This window comes from Danio rerio, chromosome 12, assembly GCF_049306965.1.
Source record: "Danio rerio strain Tuebingen ecotype United States chromosome 12, GRCz12tu, whole genome shotgun sequence".
Lineage (NCBI taxonomy): Eukaryota > Metazoa > Chordata > Actinopteri > Cypriniformes > Danionidae > Danio > Danio rerio.
In genome coordinates, this window is record NC_133187.1 from 1,195,416 (window position 1) to 1,207,500 (window position 12,085).

Here is a 12,085-nt window from a genome sequence, read left to right on the forward strand (position 1 = left end):
GACGCCGGGCTACGGTTGGCTGATGCGGGATGATGAGCGCCGAGCTCTGCGACTGGAGAAGAACTACCCGGGATGAGGAATATAAAGCGGGGGCGTGCGGTAGGGGGCGCGCGGAGGCTCAAAAAAGTAACGGGAGTTAGTGTTGAGTGTACAATTAAATTAAATTAAATTAAATTAAATTAAATTAAATTAAATTAAATTAAATTAAATTAAATTAAATTAAATTAAATTAAATTAAATTAAATTAAATAAAAAAAATAGCTGTATTAAAATGAAATACACTGTTAGCCCTTCTGGTCAAATTAAACCTTAAAAATAAATTTCATTTCAATTGTCAAGTGTATTTTGCATGAAAAAAAACAACTTTTTAGTACAATTATTAAGAATAAAAAAAAGAAATTTAAATACTACCCTACAAATTAGTAGTTTTTTATTTATATTTCAGGTTTATTTGACAGTGACAATGCACATTAAGAATACAACAATTTACAACTTAAAAAATAGAGTATGAATTATTACAGAATACTAATATACACATACTTATATAATGAATTATATATATATTAAACCTCATACAAATACAGCTTGTATTATTAACTCTCCATCTCACCCATTGGACAAGGAGGTTAACAATACATTTACACCAACTATCCACTTTAAATAATATTTAAGAATTGGATTTGGCTTTTAATCAACCTTGGGCCCCCTTTTAGTGCTCATTATGTCCTTTATTATGTTTGAATGATTATTTGTGAGACTTTGTCAATTAAATGTGCAAAATGTCCTATAGGATGTATAAACTAATCAATAGTATAACTATGTTCACAAGTCCCAGGTCCACAAAATCAGTCATAAGTGTGCATTCTTGCAAGTTTAAATTGAGATTTACACATCAACAGAAAGCTGAATAAATAAAGGTTCATTGATGTATGATTTGTTATGATAAATAAGCAATATGGCTATATGGAGATATTACTATTAGTCTAAGAAGGTAAAAAATAATCTGTAAATAAAGTTGAGAGAGTTTTTAAAAATTAAGTTGTGATGTATTTACAGTTGGACATCAGAAAATAATAATAGAAAATTATTTTTATGTGATAATGTTAAACAATAATCGTTTTGAACTTTGGTTTTGACGCATATAGGCCTATATATTTCTGGATATAGCTAAAATATTATCAGTGCATCATGAAGCTTGTTTTGTGCTCCAGGGTCACATATATAAATTTCAAGCATGTTATGTGACATATAAATGCAAGTCAGTCTAATAAAAAGAAAAGTAAGTGATCTTAATAAAATTACTTTCTAACCAGTAACCGCGCTCGACTCCGATTGGCTCAACCTGAACAACGCGAAGAAAAGTATCACATGACACGTGATTATTATCGCCGCCCGCGCTGGACGACATCGAGCTTCTAGAGTTTCCTCTTGTATTCTGCATTTCTGTTTTGAGTTTTGAAGGGTGTGAAGTTTGCTGATCCTGCTCATGAGGATCTGTAAGTTTGGCTACAACTCTTATTTAAACACCCCTAAAGCAACTCCACCGACTAAACCATGTACATATGTTGATGAATAGAACGTATTGTGATGTTAATTGTGTCTCGTTACTTATCCTTAACGTTTGAATGTCAGCGATTTCCACAACTGTTTTCAACGTTATTGATATATTAACCATATTAAAATGATTTCTGAAGGATCACGTGATAATGAAGACTGAAATCACGAGGTATAAATAACATTTACAGTATATTCACATGGCTAAAATATTTAGATTTATTTTACGTGTACACATTACTATTTACTCTATTTGTGATCAAATAAACAGCCTTGGTGAGAAGATAAATCAAAACAGATAAACATAAAAACTTAAATTAGTAAATAAACTATATAATGAAGAATAAAAAAAGAGAAATCGTTTAAACAAAATAATGTTTCTTTAACAAAATGGCTGTGAATGTATTCATTTATATGTTAAATACATGTTTTTTTCACCCAGTTTATTCCTTCAAATACATAAATAAATCTTCATATTTAAATACGTTTATGTCTATTATTTGTGCAATATTTAATTTCTTTAAACAGACTATATATAATAAAAATATAATATACATACACATATACACACACACACACACACACACACACACACACACACACATATATGTACACATACATACATACTTACAAATATATACATACATTAAAAAAAATTATATATATATATATATATATATATATATATATATATATATATATATATATTAAAAATACAAGTTCTAAATTATTAAAAAAGTTGCAGCGTTTTTAATACTTTATATAAAAAAGCAGAATAACCCCCTGACAATAATTTAATTTGCTAGCTTTGGCTTTCAATTTAATGCATTTAATTGTCTAACAAAACAAGCATTTAACTAATAAACTAGATTTTATTATATAACAAACGAGTTCCTCTCACCTCATCATCAAGTTCAAGGAGATTTATTGCACAGTGAACACACGATCGATAAAATCAGCACATACCTAATACACAAGGAAAACATGAACTTAACCAGAACCTACATACTGCAAATGCATGTTTAGACTCTCGCTGTGTTGTGCAATGAACAGCAGACATCATTTAATAATGTCTTAACTTGGTCCTACGATGTTTCAGACTCATCAAAAGTTCTGTTCAGACTGACAGAAAACATGTAACAATAATAATAACATATTAGAGACACACACCATGAGGATCTGCAGTTATTACTTCAGAATAACTTCAGCAATCAACATTTAACAAGAATTAAAACCTTTAAAATAAAAGTGTGTATTGAACAATACCGATATTTAATCAGTAACATACAGGATCAATGTATAAACATTTGTACTTTGTTAATTATACTATAATAATATCTTAAATCAACTTCAAATGTTGACTACAGGTATATGTTTTTCCATACTTCTGCGTTTTAATTTCTTTAAACCGTATTTATTAAACAGCACCTAAATATTTGATAACATTATCAGGAAATATTCATATTAAATTTCACAGGAGGGCTAATCATTTACCTGTAATTAGACCAAATAATAAGTAGATTTCTCTAAACGTTTCCACTGAATCTTTATTCCGTTCCCAAAGGAAACTCTGCAGTCCGTCATCTGCCTGACTCTGATTGAATAATGTTGATGTTTTCCTGAGTTGCGTCAGCCCTTTGGTTGGAGTTGTCAGTCAGTGTTTGTGTCAGTGTTTGAGTGGTTTGAGGATGAAGACGGCGTCGTCCAGCACGTAATAATCTCTGTACATGTCTCCTTCACACAGATACGGCAGACGCGTGACGGCCTGCAGCTCCAAACCCACCTGCGGGAACACCTGCGTGCTCAGGTGCGTCACCTGCTCCTCCCAGCTCTTCCCCTGAACCTGGATGTGCTGCTTCGGCCGAACCCACGACCCGCCTGCACAGATACACACATTCACACACACATTATGCAACAGCAGTTCGTGTTCATTGTGATGTTGGGTGTTTCGTTTAAAATTTCACGACAAGTTCAACTGCAGATTATTTCTCAGGCTATCCATGCAACCCACCCAAGACAAACTGAGGTTTTGGATGCGAGTGTGGAGTCATGCAAGAGTGTTTTTTTTAATGGAGTTTGATACCGCACGCCGAATAGAAAGAAAAAAAGCTTCTGAATTTCGCGATGTGTGTGTCTGTGGTCCTTTCCTGACTTGGTAGGTGCAGAGAATAGTGCCAAACACCCCTGAGTGTGGAATATCCTGTCGCAAAATGCGGCTAAAAGTCCTACATGATGGTAATAAGTGATGTAACGGATCACAAATCTCCCGGTTCGGATCATATTATGGTTTTTGAGTAACGGATCGGACCATTTTTCGGATCAGCCAAAAAGGGGAGGAGATAAATCTAATTTGCTTTTCATTTATTACAGAAACAGCGCTGCAAGACACTTTTGGTTTTACCAAACAGAGCTGAGAAGCTGTAATTTTATTCAAAATAAAATGAAGAAATAATCCGCTGAATAAAAATAAATATTCATTGCTGTGAAAAATTCACTGTTACTACTGTTGCTGATCATGCTAAATGTAGAAATCTAACTTTATAATTTGTACAATTATAATATTTATTTTTTGTCTCATTTTCAATAAATAATTCAGTTCTTCACTCATTAAACTTCACATTTCATTGCTGGATGATCATCTGCATGTTAAGTGTGACGTCACGCGAAGCGGCTTCCGGGTCCAAGCGCTCCATTCAACTGAATGGGGAGACTCATGAAATGGTAATAAGAAACTTTTACAAAGCGATTTAAGGCTTTCGAAAATCACGATCGCAGTTTATATGTCCATGCCTAATATCCGATGGCCAGAAAGTGATAATTTTTTAAAATAAACTGTTAAATTTTTGATATTTGTTATGGTGCAAGCCCAGAGATTGTTGTGTACACTATGATTTTATTCATAATTAACTTTAATGTGTGATAGAAATAAAACGTGATCATAAACGAATGATTTCTCCACTCAAATGAATGGCGGCTTGGACCCGGAAACAGTATTACATACGTCACAAACACACCACTTAACAAGCGGGTTGTTGAAGAATTATTCAGTGGCGTATTTTTGAAGGCTGGTTGTCGCCACCTACTGGTTAAATGATGCAATTGCTGCCTACAACTTTCATTTTTGGGCGTAATAACATGCATATGATGGTGAATTTAATCTTTATCATAAACACATGGATTTATCTAAATTATAAGCTGTTCTCCCAGAACTTCTGTGTTATTTGACTGTTTGTAACTTCATATTCAACTCAAAAGACTAAAGACTGAATCTCTTTCCAGATTTTGGAGTTTTTCAAACACAGATCTGAATGCAGCGATTGGAAGGATTAATAAACATATGCAAATCACCATCATTTATAATGTATGTTGCGTGGGTGTTGAGATCCCGATCTTTTAATGATTAATCGTGCAGCTTACACTGAATGCATTAATGCTAAACAAGTAATATTAATTATGCTAATAATAATTCCTTACATATATAGCGCTTTTCTGGGCACTCAACGAGCTTTACACATAGGGGGAAATCTCCTCATCCACCACCAGTGAGCAGCATCCACCTAGATGACGCGTCAGCAGCCAGTTTGCACCAGACCGCAGACCGGAGACAGAGTGATGAAGCCCATTATGATATGGGGAGGGTTAGGAGGCCAGTGGGCAGATTTGGCCAGGATGCCGGGGTTGAGCACAGGTTTAGCGCCCCCTGCTGGCCTCACTAACACCACTTCCAGCAGCAACCTAGCTTTCCCATGTGGTCTCCCATCCAGGTACTGACCGGGCGCAGCCCTGCTTAGCTTCAGTGGGCGACCATGTGAGCTAGCTGCCGGCGCAGTGACAGAAAACACCTTTAATAAGCTAAGAAACCCTCCACATCCCGAATAACCCACCACAACTTCTTCTGTCTTCATTATATTTAACAGGAAAGCCTAAAAGCTTTCATACATGTGATTTGAATGATAAGAGAGGCGATCTCTCTGCGATGGTTACAAATTTAGGATTAATCTACGAGTAATAAGAGTATTAATTTCAAACCATGGGTTCAAAACATGTAATATTTTACATGCTGCTGCTTTGGATGACAACATTTAGTTTGAACAGAGAAAAAAAGAGCTTTTATTGGGTGTCAGACGTGCAATTGGGACATGGTGATCTATAAATCATGACCTCTTTGGGTGCTCCTCTTACCCGTCTCCACATAAGGCTGAAAGGGCAGCACCGCGGCCAGGATGAGGCGTCCCGTTTCGGGCACCAGCGCACTCCTGATGTCCTGCAGGAGCTTCAGCGGCTCGTCACAGCGATCCAGCAGATTCAGACAGCTGATCAGATCATACTGGAGACCGGTGCACTGCCACTCATCGATACCCAGCAGACTGCACACACACACATGATAAACTCAGTAGCGCCTTCACACAGTAATACTTGAAAACTACAGTATAATTACAACTTTACCAGGACAAAATGCAGGAATGGCAGCAATTTACTGCTAATTAAAATTCATGGATGGAATTTTTTGAGTCAATACAATACAAAATTGACCAGAAGGATGACTGTTGTACCTTAAACGTGTTCCTCCTTCAGGAAAATGTGAATTGAAATAATTTTTTATAACGTTCGGGTCTACAGGAGGGTTAAACAATCTATAATCAGGGCCGGAGCAAGCTGAACTGCCGCTCTAGGCAAAGGACGGTCACGCCACCCTCAACCCCAACCCTCTCTATTTTGCCGCCCAACACACGGATATAACTGAGGGCACGGGTGGTGAGGGTAGTGTCGCGGACGCCACCCTCTCTATTCTGCTGCCCCAGACGTGGATAAATCTGATGGGGCGGGTGGTGAGGGTAGTGTCGGGATCATGGATAAAACCGAGGGCGCGGGTAGTGAGGGTAGTGTCGCGGACGCCACTCTCTCTATTCTGCCGCACTAGACGCGGATATAACTGAGGGCGCCGGTGGTGAGGGTAGTGTCGGGGACGCCACTCTCTCTATTCTGCCGCACTAGACGCGGATATAACTGAGGGCGCCGGTGGTGAGGGTAGTGTCGGGGACGCCACTCTCTCTATTCTGCCGCACTAGACGCGGATATAACTGAGGGTGCGGGTGGTGAGGGTAGTGTCGGGGACGCCACTCTCTCTATTCTGCCGCCCTAGACGCGGATATAACTGAGGGTGCGGGTGGTGAGGGTAGTGTCAGGTATGCCACCCTCTCTATTCTGCCGCCCTAGATGCGGATATAACTGAGGGTGCGGGTGGTGAGGGTAGTGTCGGGGACGCCGCCCTCTCTATTCTGCCGCCCTAGACGCGGATATAACTGAGGGCTCGGGTGGTAAGGGTAGTGTCAGGGACGCCGCCCTCTCTATTCTGCCGCCCTAGACGCGGATATAACTGAGGGCGCGGGTGGTAAGGGTAGTGTTGTGGATGCCGCTCTCTCTATTCTGCCGCCCTAGACGCGGATATAACTGAGGGTGCGAGTGATGAGGGTAGTGTCGGGGACACCGGCCTTTTTACTTTTTTATTCTGCCGCCCTAGGCGTCTACCTAGGTTGCCTCTATGGACGCGCCGGCCCTGTCTATAATCAAATACATTTTAAAAGTAACCACCCTACACTGTGGATAATGCGGATACAGGAGACAGGAGATGTCTTTACCTGTAGTTTTTGCGCTGTAGATGCCACTTCATGGGTGTGGAGACCTCAGTAGCGTAGACCTCATGAAAGTGTGAACCCATGACTTCAGTGACGCCTCCGTCTCCGGCTCCCAGATCCAGCATCCGCTGCGCTCTCCAGTCCGGCCCGATCCTGAGGAGACGCCGAAACTGATCCCTGGAGAACACGAACATGGAGCCGCGGCCCAGAAACCTGCAGACACACACCAAAACAAGGGATAATGTACATCCAGCCGAGTGCCATCACAGAATATACACAGAATCTTCTAGATAATTATTGTTGTCTAATTATATTTAAAAAAAACAAACACTTTAAGTAAAGAGTTTTGAATAATAACACTGTGCATATACATGTGTATATACAGGAGATGAGGGCTGAAGATGCTGGACAACAGCGAGTCGTGAAGCTGACTGTGTGTGTGTGTTACCCGTTGATGGATGTGCGGGAGATGATGGGGCTGAAGATGCTGGAGAACAGTGAGTGGTAAAGCTGAGTGAAGATCCAGCTGGACTTCTCGACGCTCCTTTGTAGAAACGCCTGCGTTTCCTCATCCAGATGACTCTGAACGAACACAGAGCTCACGCTTTCTCCAAGCAGATCCGGACAGCAGCGGTACCACTGCGGACACACACACACGGTCAGGACCGGAACAAGCTGAAGTGCCGCTCTAGGCAAGGTCATGCCGCCCTCAACCATAAACGGGGGTGGAAGGGGGGGCACCCTCTCTATTCTGCCACCCTAGACGTGGATATAACTGAGGTCGCGGGTGGTGAGGGTAGTGTCGGGGACGCCGCCCTCTCTATTCTGCAGCACTAGACGTGGATATAACTGAGGGCGCGGGTGGTGAGGGTAGTGTCGCGGACGCCACCCTCTATTCTGCCACCCTAGACGTGGATATAACTGAGGTCGCGGGTGCTGAGGGTAGTGTCGGGGATGCCGCTCCCTCTATTCTGCCACCCTAGACGTGGATATAACTGAGGTCGCGGGTGCTGAGGGTAGTGTCGGGGACGCCACTCTCTCTATTCTGCCGCACTAGACTTCGATATAACTGAGGGCGCGGGTGGTGAGGGTAGTGTCGCGGACGCCGCCCTCTATTCTGCCACCCTAGACGTGGATATAACTGAGGTCGCGGGTGCTGAGGGTAGTGTCGGGGACGCCGCTCTCTCTATTCTGCCGCACTAGACGTGGATATAACTGAGGGCGCGGGTGGTGAGGGTTGTGTCGCGGACGCCGCCCTCTATTCTGCCACCCTAGACGTGGATATAACTAAGGTCGCGGGTGCTGAGGGTAGTGTCGGGGACGCCACTCTCTCTATTCTGCCGCCCTAGACGTGGATATAACTGAGGGTGCGGGTGGTGAGGGTAGTGTCGGGGACGCCGCTCTCTCTATTCTGCCGCACTAGACGTGGATATAACTGAGGGCGCGGGTGGTGAGGGTAGTGTCGCGGACGCCTCCCTCTATTCTGCCACCCTAGACGTGGATATAACTGAGGGTGCGGGTGGTGAGGGTAGAGTCGCGGACGCCGCCCTCTATTCTGCCACCCTAGACACGGATATAACTGAGGGCGCGGGTAGCGAGGGTAGTTTCGGGGACGCCGCCCTCTCTATTCTGCCGCCCTAGACGTGGATATAACTGAGGGCACTGGTGGCGAGGGAGTTTCGGGGACGCCGCCTAGGTCGCCTCTATGGACGCGCCGGCCCTGCACACAGTCAATGTCTTAGGGCCACAGTCCAAACACATGCACTACAGGGAAACTGATGAACTACACTGTCTATAGTGTATGTGTGAGAATGAGTGTATAGATGTTTCCCAGTGATGGGTTGCAGCTTGAAGGGCATTTGCAGCTTATAACATATGCTGGATAAGTTGGCGGTTCATTCCACTGTGGCGACCATTGATTAATAAAGGGACTAAGCCGAAAAGAAAATGAATGAATGAATGAACTTCCAGCTGTAGCTGTATCCCTTCTAGCAGCAACACTTTACTACAGTGTAAACACAACTAATTCTCTTTATAATGTGGATAAATCTGTTTTAGATGTAGATATACTATATTTTTGATTAAATACTCATCGTATTTTATCTTTCAAAATTAAATTAAGTTCATTTTCAGCAGTTTTCTCACCTTTTGGTCCCCATAGTCCGCCGTTTCGGTGTCTGACAGCATGTTCATGAAGAGAGATCTGGCCAGAGGACTGCGAACATACCGACCTGTCCACATCTTCCTGATGGACAGCAGGAACCACACATAAAACAGCAGCCAGAAGACGAAGACCAGCCTCCTCATCTGCTGAAGACACGACAGAGATATAATAAACATCAGCGACCGAATGACTGAACGTTCATCCACACACAAACCTGCAGGCGGGGGGCTGTTCACACACTCATCATCTGTCTGTCTGGAGGATAGAGTAGACAACAAACACATCTGACACACAGATCAGCTGGAAAAAAAGACAATTCACTTCCTCATGGTGTTACACTGAAAAGAGACCGACCGTCAAAGCACGTGCTCGGTCACGCGCATTGTGACCAGCAGGAGGCGTGCGTTTACTAAAATTGGGCTCTTAAAGAGACAGCTCACCCCCCAAAAATAACATTTATTCACTATTTAGTTTCTTTTTTCTGTTAAATATTATTTACATCTATCTATCTATCTATCTATCTATCTATCTATCTATCTATCTATCTATCTATCTATCTATCTATCTATCTATCTATCTATCTATCTATCTCTGGAGTTTATACCAGGTTTATATCATTTACAGCACACTAGATTATAAATATATACTTATATAACTATCATACTGATACTAATGTGTTAAAAATATTTTAATTTCACATGACCTTTAATTCCAGTACTTTAAGTAAGGTTTTCTACCATTTAGTATTTTTTTTCTAACAGAGTCATATATAAACCCTTCATAAGGCAGAATATATCGTCTATGCAGAGCTAAAAATAAAAAATCCCTCGAGATTGTATGCAGGTTGCGCTCATAGGTTACGCTGTATATTTTTTTGCGCGCACCTGCAGTAACCAGGCGCGTTCATACGTCATTCCTCCTGCGCGCGGCCGATGACACAAGAACACGCACTCAGTTCTAACTGATTACAGTAGGCTGCGAGTTAATGAAATCAGTCTGAACATTAAAAACAAGCGCAGATCCTTTACATTTGCGGAGAAAACATCGACTTAATTTTACAAACAAAACTATAAGCTCGACTGTGTAAAGATGCTCACAGACATGATAGAAGGAGAGTTTGATATGAAAGAAGAGGAACCGTGGTATGACCAGCAGGATCTGGAACACGGTGAGTTATTATTGTTCACCTCATTCTATATAATCTGCATGTTTTATTAACTGTTTATTTGAGTATAAATACGGTGTGCTGAAGAAAAACAATGTCGAAAACAAATAAATATCGCAATAAATTAAATTAAAGGCGGATTTTTGAAATAGAAGCTATTTTAAAATTAATTTGTGATATTAACATCACGCGAAAGTGCTCTTTTAATCTGATTTGCTCGTGAAAATGTGTTTTTGAACCACATAATATAATGTATTACGTAGTATTTACAACACTAATGAAAGCTCCAGCATACTTAACTATTGGATAAACTGATATATATATATTTATATATATATATATATATATATATATATATATATATATATATATATATATATATATATATATATATATATATTGTAGTAAAATTCGTCTTGATTAAAGTGAACTGTGTTGTATTGTAGTATAACATACCCTATAATTGTAGAAAACAGTATTGCGTCACTTTGTCTATATTAATATACTGTAAATGTGCTATCATGGCAACTTTTGAATCATTATAACATATATATCCACGTACTGTTTACGTAATTCACGTAGTGTTTAATGTTATTTATTTATGGTTATGTATATTTAAAGTGTAACTGAGGCTGAAACAGCTGCATGATGAAGGAAATGTTTGTGTGTTCATTCTCCACCACATCCTGTGAGTGTCTGTTACACATGAAAGACTGATGTGCTAATCAGATTTGCTTTCTCACTCTCCTGAGTTGAAATAAAACGAGAAGGAACTAAACATTAGCAGGGGTGAATACACTGAATGAATACACATATCTGGTTATGTGTGTTTTTGCAGTTGTGTATTGCATTATGGTATGTTGATCTCTGCTCTGTCCACTTTTGATGTTGAAAAGTCAACTATACAGTTTAATAAAGTGACATTCTTGACATTTTAGTGGTTTGAAATAATATAAGAAATAATATCTAGAGAAATAAGTATGTAACTGAAAATGTGCTGAAGTTTATTATAAGGTTATTGTAGTGTAATATACAACACCAACACAGACAATATATCATTTTACACTATTAAAATGTCAATAAAAGTCAGTTTATGCAACTTTTCAAAGTTAAAAGTTGTTGGAAGAAAGATCAGGATCCCATAATGCAATTCAGAAGCAGAAATAAACACAGAAAAATAAAAACACGAATCACAGATTTGGAAAACTGCTAATTTATGCATCGAATTTGAAAACTTTTGACCGATATTGGTTAATTGCACACAGTATTATATACTCTTTTTAGTTAATTCTCCATTAAATCTGTTTTACTGAATATGCATTGGATTTATTTATCAGTCAACTGTGCAACATTTAAAGAAAGGCACAAGTTCAGATAAAAAATAAAATGACAATATCTGTATTTTTGTTATTTAATATTTCTGTTAACAGCATTAATTTTTATTTGACATATAATGAAATATATTTATACAATAAACCTAAATAAAGCCAGTGCTGATGCTGTATGCAAATTTAAATATTACTTTTTAATTTCATTGTCAAAGACTCTTTTTTTTTGTCATTAGCT

At 39.7% G+C, this 12,085-nt stretch overlaps 2 protein-coding genes across 4 annotated transcripts in view; one reads left to right on the forward strand and one right to left on the reverse strand.

Moving 5' to 3' along the window:
* Positions 1–2,462: 2,462 nt before the first annotated feature.
* On the reverse strand, positions 2,463–9,673 carry mettl9 (methyltransferase 9, His-X-His N1-histidine). 3 transcript variants are annotated; one of them, XM_005169429.5, is made up of 6 exons: positions 9,569–9,673; positions 9,336–9,497; positions 7,639–7,829; positions 7,194–7,403; positions 5,737–5,921; positions 2,463–3,432 (listed from the first exon to the last, which is right to left on the reverse strand). In XM_005169429.5, exons 2-6 carry the CDS (start codon positions 9,495–9,497, stop codon positions 3,221–3,223), a joined length of 960 nt encoding a protein of 319 aa, XP_005169486.1. In that variant the 5' UTR covers positions 9,569–9,673; the 3' UTR covers positions 2,463–3,220.
* A 648-nt stretch (positions 9,674–10,321) lies between these two features.
* cdr2b (cerebellar degeneration-related protein 2b) overlaps positions 10,322–12,085 on the forward strand; it is a 12,638-nt gene continuing 10,874 nt past the window's right edge. Inside the window, exon 1 of the mRNA XM_005169431.6 lies at positions 10,322–10,522. Coding sequence (XP_005169488.1) covers positions 10,444–10,522 — 79 coding nt within the window. The 5' untranslated portion in view covers positions 10,322–10,443. The remainder of the gene's footprint in view (positions 10,523–12,085) is intronic.

What these genes read in the sequence shown, in the direction of transcription:
- mettl9 (XM_005169429.5), bottom strand. Translation starts at nt 9,497, where the DNA reads ATGAGGAGGCTGGTCTTCGTCTTCTGGCTGCTGTTTTATGTGTGGTTC. An exon ending in CTACAGCGCAAAAACTACAG is followed by an intron (nt 5,922 to 7,193) that starts GTAAAGACATCT and finishes GTGTGTGTGCAG; the next exon opens with TCTGCTGGGTATCGATGAGT. An exon ending in TCAGCCTTATGTGGAGACGG is followed by an intron (nt 3,433 to 5,736) that starts GTAAGAGGAGCA and finishes GTATCTGTGCAG; the next exon opens with GCGGGTCGTGGGTTCGGCCG.